At 49.9% G+C, this 24786-nt stretch overlaps 1 protein-coding gene across 4 annotated transcripts in view; it reads left to right on the top strand.

The window, feature by feature from the left end:
• Positions 1 to 24786, top strand: part of SNX29 (sorting nexin 29) — a 499225-nt gene that overhangs the window by 308303 nt on the left and 166136 nt on the right. For all 4 annotated transcript variants that reach the window (XM_045048367.1, XM_045048365.1, XM_045048369.1 and 1 more), the window contains one exon: positions 14589 to 14705. In XM_045048367.1, the coding sequence (XP_044904302.1) occupies positions 14589 to 14705 (117 nt within the window). The remainder of the gene's footprint in view (positions 1 to 14588; positions 14706 to 24786) is intronic.

Here is a 24786-nt window from a genome sequence, read left to right as displayed (position 1 = left end):
AGAGGGCGGTGAGACCACCTAGGGACTCTTGCAGGAGTCCCGGTGAGACAGCGTGGTGACTTGGACCAGCGTGCTGGTGGGAAGCGGTGAGAGGGAGGGCGGCCGGTTCTAGACTTGGTTTGGAAGGAGAACTGTCTGAGTTTGCTCTGGGTTGCATATGGGCCACAAGAGAAGGAGGAGCCTAGGAGGATTCCAGAGTTTCTGGCCCACGCAAATGGAAGGCAGTGAATCGTCATCCGGTCTGACGGGGACATCTGCAAGGGGAGGAAAGTCAGGTTTGGTTCTCAGGCCGTTTACTTTGAAGGAAATGGGCGGGCCGTGGGATATGGGCATCCGGGCTTCCCCCGAAGATTTACAGTGATTGGTCCTCCGTGTACAGATGGTGTTTAAAACCACACGCCTGGCCGGGGGCATCGAAAGAGGTTTTCAGAATCTCCGTCTGTGAAGCAGAAAGCTTGCACACATCTGAGGAGATGTTTGCACACGTGTGGAATGGAGAGGTTGATGTAACCTGTCCCATCTAGCTTCCTCGGCCATGAGGGGGGGAACGTGATCCCTACTTCCCATGGGTGTTTGTTGTAAGGCAGCCTCTCACATGCTTCTCCGGGCTTTGTGCCCTTCTGCAGACTTGCAGGCCCACAAGTCCGGGACATCCAAGCTTGTGACCTGGAAGGATTGTGTTAGGATAGGCCTGGTTCTGCTGCAGTAATGAGCACTCCCCAGTCTCAGGGGTTTAATGTAATAAAAGCGCACTTCCGTTGACACCGATGTCCAGCACGAGCTGTCCACGGCCAAGGGTAGGAGTGTTCTGCCCCATGAACTCACTCAGGAACCTGGGCCGCCGGAGGCTCTCCTGTTGTGCGACCACACCGGGTGGAGACTGTGGCCTCCTCACTTAGCGTGGCAGTGGCACAGAGCAGCAGCCCTTGGCTGAGACTCAGAAGGGACCTGTGTGACTTCTGCCTGGAGCCCATTAGCCAGAGTAGCCAGGCGCCCGTGCCCAGCTGAGCCTGGGGCGGGAAGGTGAGCGCTGGTCTCCCTGCCACAACGACTTCTCGGTCGGTCATTGCCACCTCGGGGCTAGAGCGGCCGTGGGCTCGGGCCTTCAGGCGCCTGCAGACCAGTGCTTTCTGCCGGTAGCGAGAGAGATTTAGGCCTCACTCCCACCCTTGCACCTTGGTACTCGGTGTTGAGCAGGTGAACTGCCTTTTGCTTCTACCACATTCTGGGGAAGGGGGCATGATTTTGCCTGGTCACCAGTTGCTCAAGTGATAGAAGACCCGGACAAGTCACGTTTGAGGCCCTCTGTTGGGGTCAGTTGTGGAGAAGGACTGTGTTACTGTTGCATTTATCTTCACTAAATATGTCATGGGCTTAAGGAACCCAGAGAAAAAAGCTTCATCCCCTGTGGGCCTCTGCAGAAGGGGGAAAGGTAACTGATGTTTGCTGAGCGCCTGCTGCCGGCCGGCCATATTCTCGGTATTTCAAAGTACACAGGATCTTGGCTACATCACGAGCACCCATTGGAGGGAAGAGGGTATGGTGTCCACAGTGAGATTTAGAAATGTTCAGAACTGTAAGGAAGTAGCATCTCCTGTTCATGGGACACACCTGGCCGAGTGTGGCCGTGGAGTCAAACCCAGTCTGTCTGCCTTGAAACTCCATGTTGTTGGTTTGTTTGCTTTCTAAACCATTCTGTCTTGTCTTTCCATTGTGAGGACCTTGGCGCATAAAGAAATCTTACAGGTGCACACATTTTCGTGTGTGACCAGAGGCTGTGAGAATCTGAATCCTAATTGCCCCGTTGTTTATTGAGCCCTCATTGTGTCTGGACTCTTTGAATCCTAATAGCAACCCTATGACTTTACATGATTCTGTTGCCACCATCTTATAGATACAGAAGCTGAGACCCAGAGAGGCTGAATGATTTGTCCAAGGTCACCCAGCAAGTCACTGGCAGATAAGGGTTTGAACCCTGGTCTTCCAGGTCCAAGTTCATCGTCCAGACCACTACCCTACACTGCCTGCTGAAACTTGAGCATGCCCTTCCTTCTGTACAGGTGTTCATGGCCCCAGCTCACCCATGGGTAGTGACTTGGTTTCTCCGTGCAGGGAGAAACTGGGCGGTCATTACCTGAAGGGGGCCTCTCTCAGCTCGAGGCGAGTGCCATGTGGTATGAGAAGGGGACTCTCCAGGGAGAAAGACTTTTTTCTGAAGCTCATAAAATTTAATGTTTTCCATTTACTGTCTTTGTTTTGAAACTTGGGCATAATACATAGAGCCGTGTTTGAAATATTCAGGAGGTCTCTGTAGTCCTTCTGAAGGAACATGATTAAGAATGCAGGCTGGACTCCCCTTATTTCTCGAAGACATTGGAATATGACAAAGAGCCATATAATTTCAGAATTTACATCTTTATATGAAATTCTGTGCTTTCCAGCACCCTGCACAATAAATGTTAAAGCAACACTCCAGGGTGAAATATTTTTTGAAGAAACCTCTGGAATGGGGAGCAAGTGTTAGATCCGTGATATTGTAGAACTTCCTGGGTCTGGCAGCTAGTTCTGCGGAGCAAGCAGCAGCTGTCCTGTGCTGAGGCCCTACTGTGTGCTGGCCTGGGTGCCCTGAAGGCTCTTCCCTGTGACAGATCCCCACCTCACAGCTGAGCAGGCAGAGCTCAGAGCAGGGGCTTGGGGATGGGGGCCTGGGTCTCATCTTGTTCCACATGCCTCCTGTCCTGCAAGCTTCCATGTGATGTAACTTGCGGACCCCTCACCAGGCCCCCAGGGGCGTCTCCTCCATGTTCCTGCCGCACCACAGGCCACACGGTGTGGGGACTGTCAGAGGCTGAATCCTGTGGAGACCGGGGGTCCCTGAGGGTCACCGCTGATGGGGGCACCCAGGACAGTGCGAGTGGCTAAATGAGCAAATGAAGAAGTAATTCTAGAAGTGTGGGGGGAGGCGCATCTGGCCTCAGGAATAATAGCTGTATAAAATAACAACCCCAGAGCCGCAAGAGATTGTAACCGCGGTAGCTGGGAGCATGAGCTCCGGGTTTGGATTCCAAGCTCTCTGCGGATCCGTCTTGACTAGGACTTAACCTCTGTCAGCCTCGGTTTCCTCGTCTCTTCCCTGGAGACGGAGCTAGAACACAGAAACCACCAGGGCAGGGCTTTCTCTCTCGTGTTGGCTGCTGTCCACAGTACTGAAAACAGGGCCTCGTGGGCGGTAGACGGTCCGGAGAAACTTGTGGAAGGGATGAGTGTGCGCATTTTCAGGCGTTTCCAAAGAAGGGAATATGCTGTGGCCTGGCCTCACAGGTTGGCCGCGTGTGAGCTAATGAGTGGGTGATGCTAAGAACCAGGTCTGGCCCAGAGTACGTGCCGAGGACCTGTTGGCTCTTAGTGAGGAAGGAACCCCCCGCCCCACCCCGCGCCCCCTTCGTCTTCCTCCTCCACTGCCTGTCGTGCCTGGCCTGCAGGCTGGACAAGGTGTTCTGTGCTCGGAGGTGGATGAGGCCACCGTGGAGCTGCCTTCCAACTTGTGGGGTCCTTGGGAATCCGCAGTCGGCCTCTGTGAGCTGGCCTGTGACAGCGGTAGTTTTGAAAGAGGAGGCCAGCAAAGCTGTTCAACGTAATTCTGGATCCATTTCCCCAGGGTTATGTACTTGTAATGGGTTATAATTGCACCCGTTGTGTGATGCCAGGTGAACTGCATTATCTCCTGTGTTACCAGAAAGGAGACTTTGTCCTCTTCTCTACCACTGACCCTCCCCTAATCCCGCAAAAATAAGCCCTGGGAGTTTCTGGGTCACTTGGCAGTGATCCCAAGTCAGATGTATGGAGACGGAGATCTGCGCTCCATGCAGACACTGTGAATTGCGTGGGAGACAGCGTTGTCTGCTGGGTGCATGAAGACTGGTCACACCATTGCTACACCTCCTTCTGGGGGGGTTTTGTGTAACAGAGTGTGTGGATCTGGGTGTTAGCTATTGCAGTAACTACTTTGTGCTTATGGGGAAGCGTTCTAGCCCCTTTGGACCTCGTTTTCCTCCCCTGTGAAATGGGAGCAACAGTGGCAGCTGGCAGAATGTCTCAGGCCATTGTGTACAGTTGTACAGGTTGTATACTGCACAAGGGCATGTGTTCGGGGACCAGTAGGAGCTATATGTAGCCCATACCACGCTCACCGAGCTTAGGCTTCATGAGACTGTAGCTACTCAGAATGCACACCTTTTTCTTACCTCTGCAAAAGATCCTTTATCTGTACCCCTGCAGGTGCTTCATCTGTATTAAGTGTTAGGAAAACAGTAGCCGCTTTTGCTGCTGTTGATGAATCATTTATGGAGACAGTGGATGAATGGATCAGAAGAGTGGGGGAAGGAGATCAACAGAGATTTGAGTCAAGGTTTGAAGAGTAGATAGGATTGTTGGAGGGGGAGCATGTAGTCTCATTTGGTCAGTGGCCATCTTTCCCTTGAGATGTTTTCTCCCCTCCCCTTCCCACGTCTCTGCTCTTCTATTGGCTATATGCTATGCCAAGGAAATTAATGGGATGCTGTTGAAGGTTACTATAAAATTTGGGGTTCTGGAGAAATTTCAATGCAGACAAAATGGTATAACATATCTCCCCATGCCCGTTGCCTGCCCACCCGCCACCTTCTCTTTGGCCAGTCCTGCTGCCTGCCGACCCTCCTTGACCACCCCCTCCGTATGATCTTGAGGTGAATTGCAGGCATCTTTTCGTCGTATTCGTCCACCTCATTGACAGGTGTCAGGCAGAGAGGAGCGTGGTCTGGTTTGGGTTTTATGGGGACTATTTGAGCATCAGCTCGCGCGCAGGGCAGAGAACAAGTCAGGCAGCAGGGGTTGCCCTGTTTGTCCAGGTGGGATATGAGGCTGCTTCTGACCCAGGGCTTGGGGGACTGGCTGGAAGAGAGGAAACGCATCCAGAGAGGGTTCAAGCTGTAGATCGTGCAGGGCCTTTGGCACTGGCTGCTTTTGGTAGCACCTGGTTAATAGCAAGCAGCAGCTAACAGTATGGAGTACTTGGTGCACGCCAAGCTCCAGGCTGATCACTCCTCATGTGTTAAGTCCTTTAAAATGTCACAGAAGACCTGTGACATTTACACTGTTATCAACCTCATCTTATGGATGAGAAACTGAGGCCCAGAGAGGGAAAAGTGACTTGCCTGAAGCCTCTGCCAGGAGGGGGGAAAGGTCTCCTGGTTCTGGGTGCAGCACGCCCTGAACACCCTGCCGGCCAGCCTCTGTGCTGATGCTCCAGCAGGACGGGGGACGGATGGCGGCACCTGTCTCAAAGCTTCGCGGCCGCATGGCGCGTCTGTGCTGTTCCTGGGTGAGCGCATCTTTCATGGTTTTGTCGGGCTTTGCTCTTCCTCCTCATTTGTCTCAAGCAACCGCTGCGAAGGTGTCGGCTGCTCCTTTATTACCGCGGTTTCTCAATATTCTGCCTTTGCTCTGGAAGGGCCATGAGCAAAGGCAGGGAAGAAAAGGTGTTATCTGGGCTGTGCGCAGCTGCTGCTCCGTGTGACCTTTCTCTGCGGCTTGCCTCTGTGTTTTCTCGGAAAGGTCGTGCGTCAAGAGAAGTGAGGACCCACGTGTTAGGGACTGGGACCCAGCAGCTCTGTGGCGGACCTGTCACAGCTACCTGAACATGTGTTTCTCAGCGACATCCTGGTATTCATTGAGCTGTTGTTAGTTCTGGGTGTTTCTTCCCCTCCCCCCCCCCATGAAATCGTAATCCCAGCCAGATGTTTCCAAGTATTATTTCTCGCAAGCTTGGCGCTGCGGGCACGGTGGGGCTCGCTACAGAGGAGGTGAAGACAAGCTCTTTCAAACTGAACTAACCACTAGGGTTTCCTCCCCAGTCACTACTTATCTCAGTGACTTTGCAGACGGAGCCCACACGGTCCTATCTCGGTGGCACCTGGAGGTGGGTCTGCCTCACAGGCTTTGGCCGAGGGTGTCACTTGACAGCTTCATGATGTGCTGTCGAGGAGGCCCAGTGTCAAGGTAGCAGAGCTGCTGCCTCGCCGAGAAGGGAGGGCGTGGACGGCTCCTGGGCTCAGCACCCCCTTCCCACCAGCAGGAGCAAAGCGAAAGGAGCAAAGGAAGGAGGAAGCTGGAGAGACTGGGAAGATAGGAGACCCAGGACTGTGAGCCCTGGACTCACGCACCCCTTCTTGCAGACAATCGCTTGCCCTTTCTGAACCTTGGCTTCCTCGTCTGTAAAATGGGCGCAGAGCTACACTTCCCAGGCGGGTTGTATATGCTAATGTATGAAGCCCCGCAACACTGCCTGACCCCAGAAAGTACTTGTTGTGATCACTTAGGGCTCGTTCCCTGGGGCCGGCACTGGGCAGCGGCCGAATTCTCTTTCTCTGTTTCCCATGACAAACCTGTACAGTAAGGGACAGAGTCCTCAGTTGACAAAGAACATAGCAAGAATCAGAGATGTGAAATTATTTACTCGCGGTCACAGCAGTGAGTAGACAGAGCCTGGGTTTGACCTCTACGCCCGTTATTTTTCTGTACTCCATCCTGATTTTGAACCTCCCGCAGTAATATCTGACAGCCCCTCAGAGTGTCTTCATGTGACGTCACTTGGAAACTAGTTTCCAAAACGTCTTCACATGAAGCAACAAACACTTTGCAGAAGGCTTGCCCTGGTGCTGGGGTGCTCCCGGAATCTTCTCTGAGTTTCTCCCTTGGACCCTGAGTTCCCCAGGAGGGTCTGCCTTAGCAGGGGTTCTGACTCCTTCTGGGTGCTCTTTCCCTTACTGCCAGGGTCTCTCGGGGTGGGTGTCTGTAAAATAGTCCGAGGCTGGGTGTCTGGAGGCTCCGAGGGCAGTGGGAGGAGGTCTCCATGCTGGTGACAGTGTGCCCTGTAGAGCTGATGGTGCCTTTTCCTGGAGGGTGTGTGTCTGGTGGTGCTTGTTCTTCGGGGGGGGGGGGTGTGCATGTGTGACGGCACCTTGTCCCTGGGGGGTGTGAGTGTGCTGGTGCTCTCGTCCTGGGTCCGGGTCCATCACTCCTGGCGGCCCGTGCTGCTGAGAATGCGCGAGCATCCTGGTGATGGTGGAGGGAGAGGCAGGGGGGAGAGTCCAAAAGGAGGACTCAGAACTTTGAATCTTGGTTCTGACGCAGCCGGCTTGCTGTGTGGTCATGGGCAAGGTGTTGATTATCCTCTCTGTGCCTCAGGTTCCTTAGCTATGAAACTCCAAGTGAAAGCATCACCTCCCAGGGAGCCATGGCATCGATGAGGTGCTTCCTAAAGCCTTGCTAGAGCAGCTGTTGTGCCGAGGAATTGCCCTGTGAGCCTGACGCACCTTCCCCACGGTCGCTGTCCAAAATGCCCCCTCATTTCTCACCTTGGGAGTCTCATGGCCCCGGCAGAGGAGGAGGAGACCGGGTCTAGAGTCGTGGCCCTGGTAGGAATAAGCCCTGTGCCCTTACACGGGGCTGTCAGCCTTTCTCAGCCCGGGCTTCCTCTGTCCCCACACAGTCACAGTATTGCTCTTGCTGGCTAATTTATCTGTCGCCTGAAGGGCCATGTGATGGAAAGACTGTGGGCTGTGGAGCCGGGATGACTGGGTTCGTCTCAGCTGTCACTCGTGAACTCTGTGACCTGAGACAGTTTGTTCCTTAGTTCCTGAGCCCCACCTTCCTCCCCTGGAGAATGGGCATGATCAGGCAACTGTAGGAAAAGTTCGACACATGGGGGTCAAAGAAAGTGATGGCAGCTATACTTTCCCCAGAACTTCTGAGACCTGTGTCCTGGGCTGGGTCTGCATACTCATTATTTTAGTTAACTTTCCTAAATTTGTTTAGTTTTCAAGCCCAGACTGACACTGTACAAGAAAACAACACAGAGGCACCTGAGTGGATCATTCGGTTGACCGTGCGACTCTTGATTTCCATCCGGGTCGTGATCCCAGGATTGTGGGATTGGGCTGCACATCAGGCTCCGAGGTGGGCAGGGAGCATGCTTGAAATTCTCCCCCTTTCCCTCTTGCTGCAAAATAAAATTAAAAAAGAAAACACGTATCCATCCGATAGACTGACAGTTGATAGCGTTGGTTCTGTCTCTGTTTTTTTAAAGTTTACTTATTTTGAGAGAGGCCGTGCGAGCAGGGGAAGGGCAGAGAGACAGAGAGTGAGAATCCCAAGCAGGTTCCTCACAGTCAGCACCCGGAGCCTGATGCAGGGCTCAAACTCACAGAACCGCGAGATCGTGACCTCGGCTGAAATCAAGAGTCAGATGCTTAACCAGCTGAGCTACCCAGGCGCCCCAGTTCATTCATTCTTTTTCTTTTTCTTTTTCTTTTTCTTTTTCTTTTTCTTTTTCTTTTTCTTTTTCTTTTTCTTTTTCTTTTTCTTTTTCTTTTTCTTTTTCTTTCTTTCTTTCTTTCTTTCTTTCTTTCTTTCTTTCTTTCTTTCTTTCTTTCTTTCTTTCTTTTCTTTCTTTCTTTTTAAAGAATTCAAATCTCATCTAAAAACGATCATAGTTGGGCTTCATTTTTCATCATTAACTCATCATTGTTTCTGATAATTATTAATGCAAGGCACAACTGGGGTTTTTTCTTGAACTTCCAATTCTTTGCAGACTGACACCTATGTACACCCCCCCCCAAAAAAAAACCTAGAAAATCTATGGAATTCCTGGATTGCATTGCAATATGAAATTGTGTCAAATATTTTTAGCTCTTTACTGTGAACTTCTGTTCTTACCTAGTCCCACTCTGGTAGCCCACGGTCCGCCTTCCACATCTCGGCCCCGGTTCACGGACCCCTCTGGGTAGCACCTGCTGCAGGCTCACTGCGCCGTTTCCGAGCGTTCCGCCCGCCACACTGCGTGAGCCAGTTGCTGCTATTAGCGCCCTGGGGTAGTTGTTCTCTGGCTCGTGGCCTGGTTCACCCCCACGAGGAGTTGGAAGTGGACAGCCGACAAGTGGAGACGCTTCCGTGACACCGCTGTTTTGCAAATAGGAGCTGAAAAGCTAGGTTTTCTGCAAGTCAGGACCAGCCCAACTGCAGTTGATACTCTGTGTGTGACTTTGAAGGCAGCTCCCAGAACTGAGTGATCATGATGGCCGGTGGAGCCTTCAAAAAGTACTTGGTTGGATTTCCTACTCCCAGTGAGTGAAAATTTCTGAGGGTGAGGCCCCCAAATCTGTATTTTTCTCTTTTTTAATGTTTTTTATTTATTTATTTTTTTGAGAGGGAGAGAGACAGACAGACAGAATGCAAATGGGGAGAGGGGCAGAGAGGGAAGGAGACACAGAATCTGAAGCAGGCTACAGACTCTGAGCTTTCAGCAGAGAGCCCACTGCGGGGCTCCAGCTCATGGACAGTGAGATCATGACCTGAGCCAAGGTTGGCCACCCAGCCAACTGAGCCACCCAGGCGTCCTCTCAAAATCTGTATTTTTCAAACACCCTCCAAGTGGCTAATGATCAACTTGGTTCGGGAGCCTCTGGCCCGCACTGCCCTGCTTCCCTCTACCCCGTGGGGCAGGCTCCTCTCCTTCACCCTCGAGGGGCACAGCTTTCTACCATAGCTCCGGATGGAGTGCAGAGAGCACAGACAGGGGCCTTCCCGCCTGCTGCTTCCCGACTCTCACTCTGACACTTAGTCCCCTAGCCCTGCCTCTCTGAGCCCGAGGCTCATCTTTAGGAAGGCTCGCCTGGCCTCCAGGAGGCATGTGGGCGGAGCGAGGATCCTGTGAAAGGAAGGATGTAACTGCCTGGAAGAGGCGTGGCATGCAGTTGGTGCTCAAAAGCCGATGCAGACAGGTGGGCGCTGGCCAGGGCTTGGTCCTCACTGAGCAGGTGCAGTGTCCTCATCCCAGAGAGAGGTTCTCGAACCCTGCCTGCAGCCTGTGTACATGGGACCAAAGAAGAGCTTGTGCGTTTGATAAAACTTAGGACACTGAGACCTCTCAGTGAATGTTTTTGGATCCTTGGGGGTGTGTGACCAGAACAGCCTCAGTTGCTATTAAAATTTGGGGGGTGTCTTGGTGTCGTTCATCAGGGATGTGTCTAATCAGGTGGCTGAGGGAGGGAGAAGCATGATTTGCTCTGAATGTGATTAGATAGAACATTCTGATATCAAAGGAAATGCCAGAGGCATTTTTTAAAAAAATTTATAATTCTTTCATGATTTGGCAGGTAATTATGATAATTCCTGGGATTTTCACAGACTTAAAGGCTTTTTCACAGCCTCTTTGTTTTTGGAAATCATCTTCTCTGATGCTCCAGCTGGAATGGATTGCTCAGTCCCCTGACGTTCCAAAGGCATCGTCTTCCAAAGCCCGACTCAAATGTCACCTTCCTGATGGCACTTTCCCGCATCCCTTAGGCCAGGGATACCAAGCAGGGGTCTCCCACGGACCCAGATGCTGATCGGTTGGTAATGGCTGCCTGAGTGTTTTCTTGAGGAAGGAGTGCAGCAAGCAGCTAGTGATGTCTGCCCAGGGGCTGGAGGTGGGAGATAGGAGGTGAGCCTGGTGAAGTCTACCAAGCCATGTGGTTGAGCATTTAGGTGGGTTCCAGCTGTTTGGAGTTAAACTGGTGCTTTGGGCACAGGGGCAAGTAGAGTCACCAGATAACTCCCCAACAGAGATTTGCCAGGTCACAGGTGAGTGATGTAAAAGTTGGATAGATGTTGCCAGATCGCCCATGACTTAACACTTCTTGAATCTTTCTACCTCCCATCTTTGTTCTCTCTGGGGGAGGCCTTCCCTGACACCCTGTCCTCTTCCCCAGTCTTTCTCTCTCCCTGAGCTCTAAGTTTGTTTGACCTGGAGGGTGTGAACCCCATGACATACCTGCCTCCCCCCACCACACGTGGAACAGGGCCTGACACGTGGTTAGCAATTCTGTTGGTGACATCGCCTCAGTGGGGGACGAGGAGTCTGTCTCCACATCTGAGCCCCTTGGTAGAGCACGCGTGGCCCCTTGCTTCCAGCTTCAGCAGGCATCCTTTTCCTTGATTTCCCTTCCATGCCATCACCCATCCTGGAAGGCCGGCTCTCCCTCACTGAGCGCTCACCATGCCCAGACACAGTGCACCCGCTCAAGGCAGCAGCTCCGTGGCCCCATGCAGTGGGTATGGTTTTGAACCCTCATTTCGTAGGTGAATGGCTTTAGGCTCCTCGTCGTTAAGTGATGTGCCCTAGAGCTGACTGTAAGTGATCAAGCGCAGGCCTATCTTGCACCGGCATCTGAGCCCTTAACCGCCTTGTCTCAGCTGCCCACGCCACCCCAGCAACTTCGGGGCCTTTGCACCTGAGGTTTCCTCTGCTGCATGTGCCTTTCTCCTCCCTGTCTACAGGGCGTCCTCCTAGAGCTCAGCGTGTTTATGGGATGTAGATCTGTGGGTCTGAGTGACTTTAGATGCCAAAGGTGGGGGGCAAGCGATGGGGGGGTTAGAGAGAAGCCGGCACCAGATCTCAAAGCTGTTTGGGTTTTATTTATCTTTAGGGCAGCCAGAAGCATTGAAGGTTTTAAACAGCAGGTGACAGCATCAGATGTTGCTTTGGGAAGATCACTGGGTCTGCTTGGTAGAGGAGGGACTTGAAGGGTAGCTACTTAATGTCCCTCCCTCCCCATTCCCTGCGAGTTTCTGTGGCTGCTGAAAATCAGGAATGGTCAGGTGGGACCTGTAAGCACCCTCAGAGCCTAATAAAAACTCCAGCAGGCAGTGCCTGAGCTTCCTGCTTCCGTTTTTATGATCTCCGCTTGGTCTGGAGGCTCTGGGAGACTTGAATCCATTTTTAGTTGTACTGGACTTGGAAGGAGGTCCTCACGGAACAGCCTGCTCGGCCTGGTTTGTGGAAGACGAAAGCTGTGCGTCTCAGTGCCTGTGTGTAGGGATCTCTCGTACAGAAATTCAGAGTTTCAGAGCCTGGCTGAATAGCAGGGAACCTTGGTTTTCATGGCAGCTCGAAATGAGCGCATCGAATTTTGTCTCCTCTGTTCCCCTGGGTCTCCACCCCTTCCCCCCGCCTCCTTCCCTAGTGAAATGAAAGCTTCGTCTGACACGGTCAACTCACTCTTCTGGCGGCAGAAGAGAACAGCTCGTGGTAAACACCCTTTGAAGCTGGGATGTGTCGATGTTTTATGCATTTATGGAAAAATTTGTTTCAACACTCTGGCTGCCCCTGCAAAACAAAGCAAAACAACAACAAAGCGAAAGCCCTGCTTTGCTTTGGAAATGACAGTGGCATTTATTTAAAGCTCTATTTTGTGGGGGCACGTTGGCAGGTATTTAGCAGTGATATGGGTAGTTGTGTCACAGTTTCCTGTTTCCTGTGTGGTAAACGGATTCTTAGGCCCGAGGAGGCTCATGGGGGATTTACGTGATTTCTGTGTGGAGGATCCACACACGCATTATTGGCGATACCGTGTGTGTTTGTGAAAGGCCACAAGAAGACCATCCTAAGCCTTTGTTTTTTTTTTTTTTTAATACAAAAGGGATAAGACAACGGGGAAACATTAATTTTGGGTCTATACACAAGGACTCTGGGTAGGGGCGCCCTGACTTACTCTCCCGTTGTTAATTGCATGAGACTTGCAGTATCTTTCCGGCCCTTCTCACCGTGCATGTCGCACTGGTTTGAAAGAGGTGGGCACCTGAGAGACGGGGGCCACCGTGGACAGGGTGGGGGTTCACACAGCAAGTCGAAGGAAGCCTCTGAATTTGATCGGGAGCTCGGTACGTTTCATGTTGATTGTACCACGGCTGCCTTTAGTTTCAGGCCAAGAATTTTAATTCTTTTAAAGAGCCCAAGTGATTATACCTGCTGGTAAATGGAACAGTGTTCATTATCAGGAAACTAAAAAGTAAGGAAAAGTAGAAATAATGGAAAGAAAATCTGTCCCTTGACTAATGGTAATATCTTGTGTATTTCCTTTTATGCCTTTTACCTTTTATATAACGACGTATCAAAAAAAAATAGAAAAAAAGGGGGGCCCTTCTTTACTCCTCCTGAGGCATCAGGACTTAGGTTAACGATCCTTTCTTTTCCCACAAAGGCGTCCTTAGATCCCTTCTTTATTCTGATGGTATGTTTTATATTTCATATATAATACTTATTACAAATGGTCTGGTAATATTTTTGTCTTGACTAGTGTTTATACTAAGTACCTGGCTGCAGTCTGTGGTATGTAGGAGGGGGTCATCTCTTGGGAAAAGCAGGGAGACAGGGTTAGGTGAGGGTCTCCTGACATCTCCATTCTCGAGGGATTCTCTTTTGTGGTTGTTGTTTATTTATTTTTGAGAGAGAGAGAGAGAGAGAGCGCGCAAGTGGTGCTGGGGACAGAGAGGGAGGGAGGGAGAGGGAGAGGGACAGGGAGGGAGGGAGGGGGAGAGAGAGAGAGAGAGAGAGAGAGAATCCCAAGCAGGCTCCACACCGCCAGTGCAGACCCCAGTGTAGGGTGAACCCACAAACCATGAGATCATGAGCCCAAGTTGGACACTTAACTGACTGAGCCACCTGGGTGCCCTGGAGAGGGGTTCTCTTTAAGATACTTGCAAGATTCTTCTTTGAATGTTCCTGAAGAGCATGGCAAGAGGACGTCTCACATTTCTCTAAAAAGTTTAAATAAATTATAGTTGAATTTGATTTTAAGCCTGGTCAAGATTGCTCATGTAATCAGGGAAATTACTTTATGTTTTGGCCTTACAGGAAGACATCTTTGTAAACAAATAGCTGGAAAGGTCTGTTGTTGATTCTGTACATCAGTCATAGACTACCTTATGGCAACCTCTGTTTCTGTTTCTTTGGGGTGAGCTGGGGGCATTGAATAAGCGTGCAAAAATTCAAGGGCTCACCGTGGGCCACCATCAAGTGGGCTGCACGTGGGGCACGGTGGAAGTGGTAGAATCGTGGCAGGTAGCCCAGTGGTCGAGAGCCAGGGTCCTGGAGTCAGTCCTTCATTAGCGGTATGACCTTGAGCTAGCTTCTTCCACTCTGTGACAGCCTTTCCCTTCTGCAAGGCAGAAATGACAACGCCTGCCTTATAGAGCCCGCGTAGCAAAGATGTTAGCAGCGCGTGGAAAGGATTTCCTGGCGTTGACTAAGCAGTGACTGAGGGGTAGCTGTGCCATTGCAGTTCTGTCTGTCATCATTACTGTTCTCATCGCTTTGAGCTCTGGTTCTATTTTCTCGGGTTTCAGAACCAAGCTCCTGAGGAACAGAAATGGTCAGTCAGTCCAGCTGTACCATCAGCAGCGTAATTTTTGGCAGGCCCAACTCAGATAAGCAAGAAAGCCTTTGCTAGAAAAGCGTCCACGAAGGAGAAAAACCTTAAGCCCCAAATAACCCGATAACAGCACCGTCCTGACCGTGAACGGTCGACCATAGATTCTATAGTGTGCAAGACGTGTTCACCTTACAGGTGGATTTGTGCGACTCACAGGTGAGTGGCGTTCTGTCTCCAGCCCAAACAACCTCCCGGTGCCTTGCTGACAAGTGACAGGCCCAGAGAAGGTGGGACAGGTGACCAGGGTGAGGGGAGTCTGCCCTCTGAGCCTCACCGTTCGGTGCTTGTGTGTTCCAGGTGGCGGAGATGCACGGCGAGCTGATTGAGTTCAACGAGCGCCTGCACAGGGCCCTGGTGGCCAAGGAAGCCCTCGTGTCCCAGATGAGGCAGGAGCTCATCGACCTGCGCGGGCCGGTGAGTGCTCCCCCCCGGGAAGGTCCCAGCCCTGCCCTCCTGCCTGCTGTGTCGGTCTGTCTGCCCAGCCTCCGCGGCCCCCAACCCTGCTCCTCAGCTTGTTCGTTGTTGACTGTGTCGAGGGTGTAGAAGAAGAGTACAGAGATGGCCAGAGTGAGCTTCCGTGTACCCACCGTCCAGCTGTTACGTGTGCATTAACCTTCACTACGCTTGATTTTCTTTGGATGGAAGGGGGTAGAATAAACACGATGATACCAGTTCCATTTGAAGCCCCCCTTTGTAACGTTTCATGCCCCGGCACCCCATAATCCATATTCTGAAATGGGCGTGTAGCCTTCTCCTTCCTATTTTTATACTTTGCTACATACATACGTTTCAATTAGCAATAAGCGGTCTTGGTTCTGTTTAACTTTCACCTGCATGATGTTACTGTGTAAATCCCGTGGCCCCTTGTTTTTGCTGGTTTTTAACTCAATTTTGTGGTTTGAGGACTGTCTCACAAAGATCTAGTACAGGATCTTTAAACTGTGGCTCTCTCGATACTTGGCGCCACTTACGGTAGTCCCCCCACAGCCGTGGTTCCGCTTCCCGTGGTCTGGAAGCACACCACACTCCTTCTGGTGAGTTGTGAGGGGGTCAGCGGTGGCCTCATGCTACATCACGATGCCTGCATCACTCACCCCCCTTGATCCCGTCACTTAGGCCTTGGGTCATCGCACATCATCACAAGAAGAAGGGGGAGTACAGGACAGTAAGATTTTGACAGAGGGGCTCATTCACATCTTTTATTACAGTATATTGCTAAAATTATTCAGTTATTTTCTGTTGCTAACCCCTTACTGTGGCTGATTTATAAATTAAACTTTGTCATAGGTATTCATGTGTAGTAAAAAGCACAGTATGTGTATGCTTCAGTGCTGTCCCTGGCTTCAGACATCCACTTAGGATCTTGGAATGTATCCCCCGCAGATACATAAGGGGGGGGGCGATGGTAGTTACTTGTTGTGGGCTGTCCTATGCATCCTGGGTGTTTAGCAGCACCCCTGATTTCTACCCACTGGAGGCCAGCAGCACTCCAGGCTGTTACAGTGACCAAGAAGGCCTGCAGACATTGCCCGACGTTTCCTGAGGGGCAGGGGCCAAACCACCCTGGTTAGGAAGTCCTGGTCTAGTTCATTCACTTTCTTGACTCTAGTTCTCTATTGAACAATGTATTGCACTATTTTTTTTTCAAAACATTTTTTAGTGTTTATTTTTGAGAGAGAGAGAGAGCGCGCGCAAGTGGGGAAGGAGCAGAGAGAGAGGGAGACACAGAATCCGAAGCAGGCTCCAGGCTCCGAGCCATCAGCACAGAGCCCGACGCGGGGCTCGAACTCACTAACTGTGAGATCATGACTGAGCCGAAGTCAGCCGCTTAACCAGCTGAGCCATCCAGGTGCCCCAGTACCACAGTATTTGTAATCCCATCGTGTTTTATTGGACATTTGGGTTGTTTGCATTTACTTAGCTGTCACAAACCCAGATGCTGAGAGTGTTTCATCCTCCTGTGCACGTTTATGATAGCTTCTTCATCTCAGAGCTTTTATCATGTTAAATGTCAGATGCCCATAGGTAGGCAGGTAAGTTTAAAGCACGTCCTGTATCCCTGTGAAGTAGAACTGTCCTCAGTCGAGGTCAGTTTGTTTGAAGTTCTGCACCTGCTTCTCCCTTCTGTATTAATTTGAATCAAATACTGGGTGTGACTTCATCTGTACACAACTCCGTGTAGATCTTAGAAATAGGAAACCATGAATATATTACCATCGTCCCCTGTCTGTGACCATTAGTTCCTTTATACCATCAAATATCAGTGTTCATACTTCTTACTGTTGCATACCTTTTTATAGCTTTTTAAAAATTAGGATCCACATGAGGTCCACGTGTTGTAATTGGTTATGTCCTTTATGTTTCTCTTCTTCTTAAAACCCTTGTTTGAATTTAGTAAAATACGACATAAAATTTACCATGTTAGCCAGTTTGACGTGTGCAGTTGTGTGGCTTTAGGTACACTCATGTTGTTGTGCAGCCCACACCACCGTCTGTCTCCTGACCGTGTTCATCTTCCCCAGCTGAACCTCTGCCCCACTCTACCCCGACGCCCCATTCCTCCCTCCTGCATCCCCTGCCAACCAGTGTTGTGCTCCCTTTGTCTCTGGATTGAACCACTCGCTTATGTTTCTGTTCATCTATGGAGTCCTCCAACTCTCTTTTCCTTCACACGTGTCTGCTGAAGACCGGGTCGTGTCACCACCTGAGACTCGCAGATCGCACCTCTACAGTGTTACTCCGCACGCCCCTCTGTTGCCTCTATTTTCTTAACTTGGCGCTTGGGTCTGGGCACTTGGATGTTGGTTTAATTTTCCCGCTAACGTGCCTGTCGCTGGAGTGGTGTTTTCTATCAGGAGGTGGATAGCTTCTGCTTGTCTCCCTTTACTATCTTAGTGGCCATTTATTAGCACTTCCTGCCTCCACTACGCAAATGTTTCCTTGAGATCCGTGTTGTTGTTGTTGTTTATCACCTGTTGATTATCCTTCTGTCAGTGTGTAGGAGTTCCTGCCAACACTTGAACGTCTCTACGAATGCTTCTGGGTGTGAGGTGGTTTCCCTGGGATTTTTCTGATCATGAGCGGGGTGGGCCTTCTTGACATTTGCTGCCTGGTTATTTTGGCTTCCCCTTCTGTGACTTGTAGTCTTTGTCCACTTTCTACTGGGCTGTGTGTGTGTTTTCTTGCTGATTTCTAATAGTACTTCACATATATTTTCAGTTACACACGTTGTGAATATTCCCTACCAGCCTCGGGCTTACTCACGAACTTTTAATAAAATGGCAATTGCAAACCTATGGGAAAGGGAGAATCATTTAATGAAACCCCGTCACTCAGCTCTCCCAGTAATCAGCTCGGGGTCATTCTTGATTCATTCCTACTCAATTCAATCCCTTCCGAGCTCAAATTATTTGGATGCATGTCCAAGTCATGATACTATTTCAGACATAAATATTTGAGTATTTATCACTAAAAGATATTTACAGTACGATTATCGTACCTGAAAAATCAGTGATAATTCCTTAGTGTCTTCAGATAGCCAGTCAGTGGTTAATTTTCTCCAGTTATCTGAAAAAAATGTTTTTGATTTATCTTCTGTAATCAGGGTCTTAAGCAGTGCATACGTTGCAGTTGGGTGATAGGTCTCTGAAGCCTCTTAATTTGTATATTCCCTTCCATAGTCCTCCCTTCACCACCTTGTGTTGCCACTATTGACAAACTTGGCCCTTTGAACTCTAGGTTTTCCTGTTTAGGATTTTGTTGATTGCGACCCTATGGTGATCCTTACCGTGTTCCTCTGTCCTTTGCCTTTCCTTTGAATTGGTCATTAACTGTAGAGTCTTGATGAGTTTCAGGCTTGATTTTCTTTTCTTTTGGACATCTTGCTTTCACAGGTGGCGGTTTGTCCTTCCAATCAGGGTGCACGTAGGCATCGATGTGGGAAGGCACCACTGGAGGTACTTTCACACCAGACCCTCTTTGTTTCTCCGATGCCAGCATGTGAATGTTGCCTCCTGTGCTTAAAGCCCTGTGGTGCATCCCTGATAGAGTTTGTTTCCCTCGCTCCTCACAAGCCCAAGATTTGTACGAGATCTCTGTGGAGCTCTTTCATTAGGGAGAGGCACATTTTCCTAAGACGGAAACACATTTCGTAAGTACCTATTGTGCACTAAGAACCCTTTGCGGCAGTTGATATCATCTTTGTTTTATAGGTTGACCAAGGCTCAGAGAGGTCCCCGAATCTCTGAGTGAGTATGTTGTGGAGCTAGATTCAAACTTGGATTTAATCACAAAGTCTGTTTCTTTCTTGCGCTCCACCAACTCTGGGCAATTGGGGGAACAGGTAAGGGGGCTTCCCTTGTGTTACCCATCAGCCTTCCAAGCAAGATCCCAAGGTCCCTCTGCGTGTCCTTCCCAGCCGTGCCCCGTGTTAAAGACCTCGGCAATGTGCCTTCACATTTTACTGCATCTGTGACTCCGTAGCTGAGAAAGGACAGTGGGGTTGTCGTAACGGAGAACTCCCAGCATTGACTTGTGTTTCAGAGTGTGGGTGGAACTGGTATGGGGTGCAGGCAGGTGTCTCCCATATCCCTGCCCAGTGCAAGGGGTCCTGGCATATTCCATGGCCCACCTTACTGGAGGGGGCTTGATAGCAGGTGCAGACCCAGGAGGGCTCCCATTCCTTAGTGTAGGTCGGATCCTATAGGAGTTGTCATGTGTCCTTTATGCTGAAAGAAAGATAGGTGGCTCTTGTCGCCGCGGATGAATTTTCAGAGTGCACCTTCGGTGCATTATTCTCTGTGTGAATGACAAATACTACTAACCAGTTGTTATAAATAAGCAACTCTGGTTTTAATAGGTGACATTTATTGAGTAATTGATGTTTACCTCAAATTTAAATACGTCTAAAGTATTAGCCCTTCATTTAATCCTCACTGACCTCAGTGGTGATTACCATTATGACACCATTTTGCAGAAGCAGCACCTGAGGCTCAGACATGAAGTAACTCAGCCAAGCCCCCACAGCAAGAAGTGGGGGCTCTGTCAGCCTTGCAAGACTGGATTTTGCTTTAAACAATTGAAATTTGCAGACTTTTGGACTCTTGACAAATCTCGTTACACCCATGCTAAAAAGTCAAGCAGTGTAAGAGCATTTAGTGAAAAGTGAATCTTCCTCCTGTCGCTGGCCCCCTCGTTTTTCTGCCTGGAGTCACTAACAATGACCAGTGTTGGGTTTGTCTTTTCAGAGATGAGGGATGCCTGGGGGCATCACACACACAGTCCTCCATGCTTTCGTAACTAGCTGCCGACTCCATATAGGACTCCCCCCAGCCCCATTTAGCAGGGGGGGATCTTTTTATTTTACATGTAGCTCTACCTCATTCTTCTGTTGAAGAACTATGTCATGTTCCCTTAAACTGGCAATACCATAATTTATTTAACCAGGCCCCTATTGATGGATATTGAGTTGTTTCTCGTTTTTACTTCCATGACAATGTTAGCATAACATTCTTGTGAAATCCTACTTTTGGATTAGAAGATTGTCGGGCAGTCTATGGGACTCAGCTCAGCCAGCTGATCCCCAGAAACCTTGCCTTGGAAGATTTCCAAGGCACTGGGGAGGACCACCCCCTTCTTCCATCCTCCCTGACCTCATTGCAGCAAACCCGTCGGGGGGGCCAGCATCCATCACCAGCTCACGATGTATCAAGTTCTGACAGTGTGTCAGGCACACATTGGGTCTTCGTGTTCATCCTCACTTAATTTTGGAGAGAAGCCTGTGAATCCAGTTGGGGTGTCACCCTCTTTTATAAATCTGGCAGCGGAAGTACAGAAGGGTTTAGGTCCCACCTGCCACCTCGTTACGGTGCCCCACAGTGGTGGGCCTCCAGCCTGTCGGTCGTCTTCAGCTCCATGGCCCTTGCTTCCTCGTTCTATGTACCCTTTGCTCCTGCTGTTCCCTCTGCCTGGAATAATGCTCTGTGCTCAGGCCTCAAACCATCAATATCAACTCCTCACTTCCTCAGGAAACCATGCTGATGCCCGCGACAAGGTCACATTTTCCCTGTAGAGTATGATGCTTACAAGCCTCTCTCCCTTCTTCTCTTAATGTAATTCTATGTGGATCTGTCACTGATTGTTATCTGTCTTCCCTGCTCCGGAAGAGCAAATTCTTTGTCTCCTGCTTGCTTGGGACCCAGTGATTCATGCAGTAGGTGCTGAGTTCATGTGGGTTGGCTCGTTGAGTGAATCATCAGATGAATGAATGAAAGTCCCAAGTAGGAAGTGCTGGAGTCCAGACTTCCCTGGAACCTTTGACGTGTAAGCCCACCTTCTCTCTGCCCTGCCATGTTTTTGTCTCCCGTCTGAATGTCCTTCAGGGCAGTGGCATCCATTCACACAGAGGTAGCTCTGACTGTCATGGGATCCTTTCCTGGGGGCAGGTGGTGCTGGACACAGGGAGGAGAGAGGAGAGAGGTCATTTAAGGGCCTGAAGACTGTGGGAAGAGATGGCCATTTGGGCAGTGGTCCCCAGGGCACACTTGACCTTGTCCTTGCCCTGGGTCTGCTCTGCTTACCTCCCCAGAGTCAGACCACTGGGGCAAAAGGAAGGAGGAAGTTGTAAGCTCAGCTTCAGTTCTGGAGCCTTCTATGCCTCTGTGAGAAGCATCTACCTTGGGAAGCTCAGGCTCTCCTGCGTTCATTTCCACTCGGCCCACCTCTCTGCTCACCTTGGGTTTGACTTCCTCCTACACTGCCAGAGTGTCATGGGCAGCCCTGGTTTTGCTGTATTTGGAAGCCCCACCTGGCCCTTGTATCAAGCGGGGATAACATGGCTCCCCTGGGCGGCTCGTGGAGAGGCTGCCAGTAAAACCGCTCGGTCGTGGGCTCGTGGCGGTGGCCTGACCCGTTTTCATGTCCGAATCGCCAGTGCCTAGCACCGACGTGCACGTAGTAGGTGCTTGCTGAGCGTTTGCTGAGTGAGAACTTCGTTTGCACGGAGCTCAGGAGGAGTGTGTGACCCGGATGGTTGTTTTCAAAGATAGGAGCAGGGACATAGTTTGCTCCCACTGCTACCTTTTTGTGATGTTACAGACTTTGAAGCCAAGTTGCTTATTTTAAGAATGAGTTTGGGATTAGGGGTTGAAGTTTTTTCGTTTTCTTTTTTTGAATGTAGGTATTTTTAGGACTCTGCTCATTATTCTTTTCTCCCCCTCTGGTATAAGATGTGAATGAATGCCGGAGTTTTTTCTTTTTCTTTTTTCTTTTCTCTCTTTCTTTTTTTTTTTTTCCACTTTTAGTGGGATTTGATTACAGCCCTGAGAGCTCTCTGGGAGAACAGCTCCTGCTTTGAATAATAAATGGAGACAGGGAAATAGAGCCTTGTAAGATTTTGAGACGTGCGGGTCCATTAGAGGGGGAAGCTTAGGGCTGAGCTAGTCATCACGTGGGGGTTCGTTCCCCCTGGGGGAGCAGACGTGGTCTCACTTCACGTCGTTGAAGTTGGATTCCTCTTCTCTTTCTTCTGCTCCTGCGCTGGGTCTCTGTCTCTCCATCCTGAGCATCCTTTAATTGCATCTGCCCCCTCCGCCCAGGCGGCAGAGATGGCCCAGTGTGTATGACTTGAGGCGGCATTCACATCCTCTCCCCGTGACAGCAGCCCTGTGTAATGTGTGTCTTCGGTCCAGGGGTCACACGAGCTGACAGAGATGCAGGCTCTCGTGACCCAGCCCGAGGCACATGGCTTTGCGGTGGCACCCGATGCAAATCCGGGCCTTTCTCCTTTTTCAAACCGTGCCTCTGCCTCTTTCGTTTTTGCTTTTTCATTTCAAGCGAAATTTAGTGTCTGATGTGCTCCAGGCCCGACACACTGGGTGGTTTTAAAGATCCAGATTCCTCTGTGGTGCCCACTCCCTACCTGCAAGATGACTCTGTCCCTTTCTTGTCTCCAGCTCATTCTGGACATCAAAGTAGTTTTTGTTTTGTTTTGTTTTTAAGGCATCCTAATCACTTCATCTTCATCTCAGAAAGGGCTCTTTGGAAAACTTGGAATCTAGAGAAGGCAGTTTCCCAAAAGCAGAACACTGATTCAGAGGGCATGCAAAGCTGGTGCCTTTAGAAGAGGGGAGTGCAGTGGTGGAAGGATCCAGAAAATGTTAGATCAGAGCGTGTTCACTGGGCTTCCTTGCTGTAGCACTTCCCACAATGGTGCCTCCCCGCTCTCCAAAGGGGGTGGGTACAGCATGCGTTATATGCATTATTTCTCAAGATCATTTCCCCAAGGAGCATCTTTTTGAAAATTTTTTTAAATGTTTGTTTATTTTTGTAAATATAATTTATTATCAAATTAGTTTCCATGCAACACCCAGTGCTCATCCCAGCAAGTGCTGTCCTCCCTGCCCATCACCTACTTTCTTGTCTCCCTCACGCCCCATCTACCCTTAGTTCTCAGTCCTTAAGAGTCTCTTATGGTTTGCCTCCCTCCCTGTCTGTAACTGTTTTTAGCTTTCCCCTCCCCCATGGTCTTCTTTTAAGTTTGTCAAGATGCACATATGAGTGAAAACATATGGTATCTGTCTTTCTCTCACTGACTTATTTCACTTAGCATAATACCCTCCAGTTCCAGCCACGTTGCTGCAAATGGCCAAATTTCATTCTTTCTCATTGCCAAGTAGTATTCCGTTGTATATATAAACCACATCTTCTTTATCCATTTGTCAATTGATGGACATTTAGGCTCTTTCCTTAATTTGGCTATTGTTGAAAGTGCTGCTATTGGGGTACAGGTGTCCCTGTGCATCAGCACTCCTGTATCCCTTGGGTAACTTCCTAGCAGTGCCATTGCCGGGTCATAGGGTAGGTCTATTTTTAATTTTTTGAGGAACCTCCACACTGTTTTCCAGAGCGGCTGCACCAGTTTGCGTTCCCACCAACAGTGCAAGAGGGTTCCCGTTTCTTCACATCCTCTCCAGCATCTATGGTTTCCTGATTTGTTCATTTTAGCCACTCAGACCGGCATGAGGTGGTATCTTAGTGTGGTTTTGATTTGTAGTTCCCTGATGATGAATGACGTTGAGCATCTTTTCATGTGTCTGTCGGCCATCTGGATGTCTTCTTTGGCAAAGTGTCTACTCATGTCTTCTACCCATTTCTTCACTGGATTATTTGTTTTTCGGGTGTTGAGTTTGTTAAGTTCTTTACAGATTGTGGATACTAGCCCTTAATCAGATATGTAATTTGCAAATATCTTTTTCCATTCCGTCGGTTGCCTTCTAGTTTTGTTGATTGTTTCCTTTGCAGTGCAGAAGCTTTTTATCTTGATGAGGTCCCAGTAGTTCATTTTTGCTTTTAATTCCCTTCCCTTTGGAGATGTGTCGAGCAAGAAATTGCTGTGGCTGAGGTCAAAGAGGTTGTTGCCCGCTTTCTCCTCTTAGGGTTTTGATGGTTTCCTGTCCCACATTTGGATCCTTCATCCATTTTGGGTTTATTTTTGTGTATGGTGTAAGAAAGTCGTGTAGTTTCATCCTTCTGCATGTTGCTGTCCAGGTCTCCCACCACCATTTGTTAAAGAGACTGACATTTTTCCATTGGATACTCTTTCCTGCTTTGTCAAAGATTAGTTGGCCATACACTGTGGGTCCACTTCTGGGTTCTCTATTCTATTCCATTGGTCTCTGTGTCTGTTTTTGTGCCAGTACCGTACTGTCTTGATGATCACAGCTTTGTAGTAGAGGCTAAAGTCTGGGATTGTGATGCCTCCCATTTTGTTTTTTTTCTCCAATATTACTTTGGCTATTTGGGGTCTTTTGTTTATTTTTGAGAGAAAGAGAGAGAGAAAGAAAGAGCGGGGCGGGGGTGGGGGGGATGCAGAGGGAGGGGGAGACAGAGAATTCAAAGCCAGCTCCAGGCTCAGAGCTGTCAGCACAGAGCTCAATGTGGGGCTTGAACTCCTGAACCTTGAGATCGTGACCGGAGACGAAGTCGACGCTTAACCAACTGAACCACCCAGGCGCCCCAAGGAGCATCTTTTCTAAGATGTCTTTGGAGGAAGGCGTTTGGGAAAGTTAGGGCCCAGTTACACACCATTTTCGTTACCCACGCACCAGCTGGCAAGGGGATCAGGGAAGCCCGGTTTGTCTCATGGGCCTGTCTGGGCGTGCAGGGTGCAGGGGCTGGAGGGGAGGGAGTGACGCTGTGTGGCTGTGGGGTGCAGCGGGGTCTTTCGGTCCCGGCTCCGACTGGCTCTCCGCTCACCCCAGCTGGCCGGGGCCTCGGTCACCTGAGCGGCGCTGAACCCTGGCACTCGGGGCCTCTTGCACAGGTGCTCTCGAGGAGCTGGCACTTCTTATTCTCGCTCAGATCACCTTCTCTCTCCTGCTCTGTCTGGTTGATGAACTATTTCTCTGTTTCTTCTGTCCCATCGCGCTTCTCTCTTGCTGTTCTCCTGCCTGCTTCTCTTTCTCTCTGTCTGCTCCTTTCTTTCTCCGTCTGCCTG

This window comes from Felis catus, chromosome E3, assembly GCF_018350175.1.
Source record: "Felis catus isolate Fca126 chromosome E3, F.catus_Fca126_mat1.0, whole genome shotgun sequence".
Taxonomy (NCBI): Eukaryota; Metazoa; Chordata; class Mammalia; order Carnivora; family Felidae; genus Felis; species Felis catus.
This window is presented reverse-complemented; position numbering and strand designations above follow the sequence as displayed.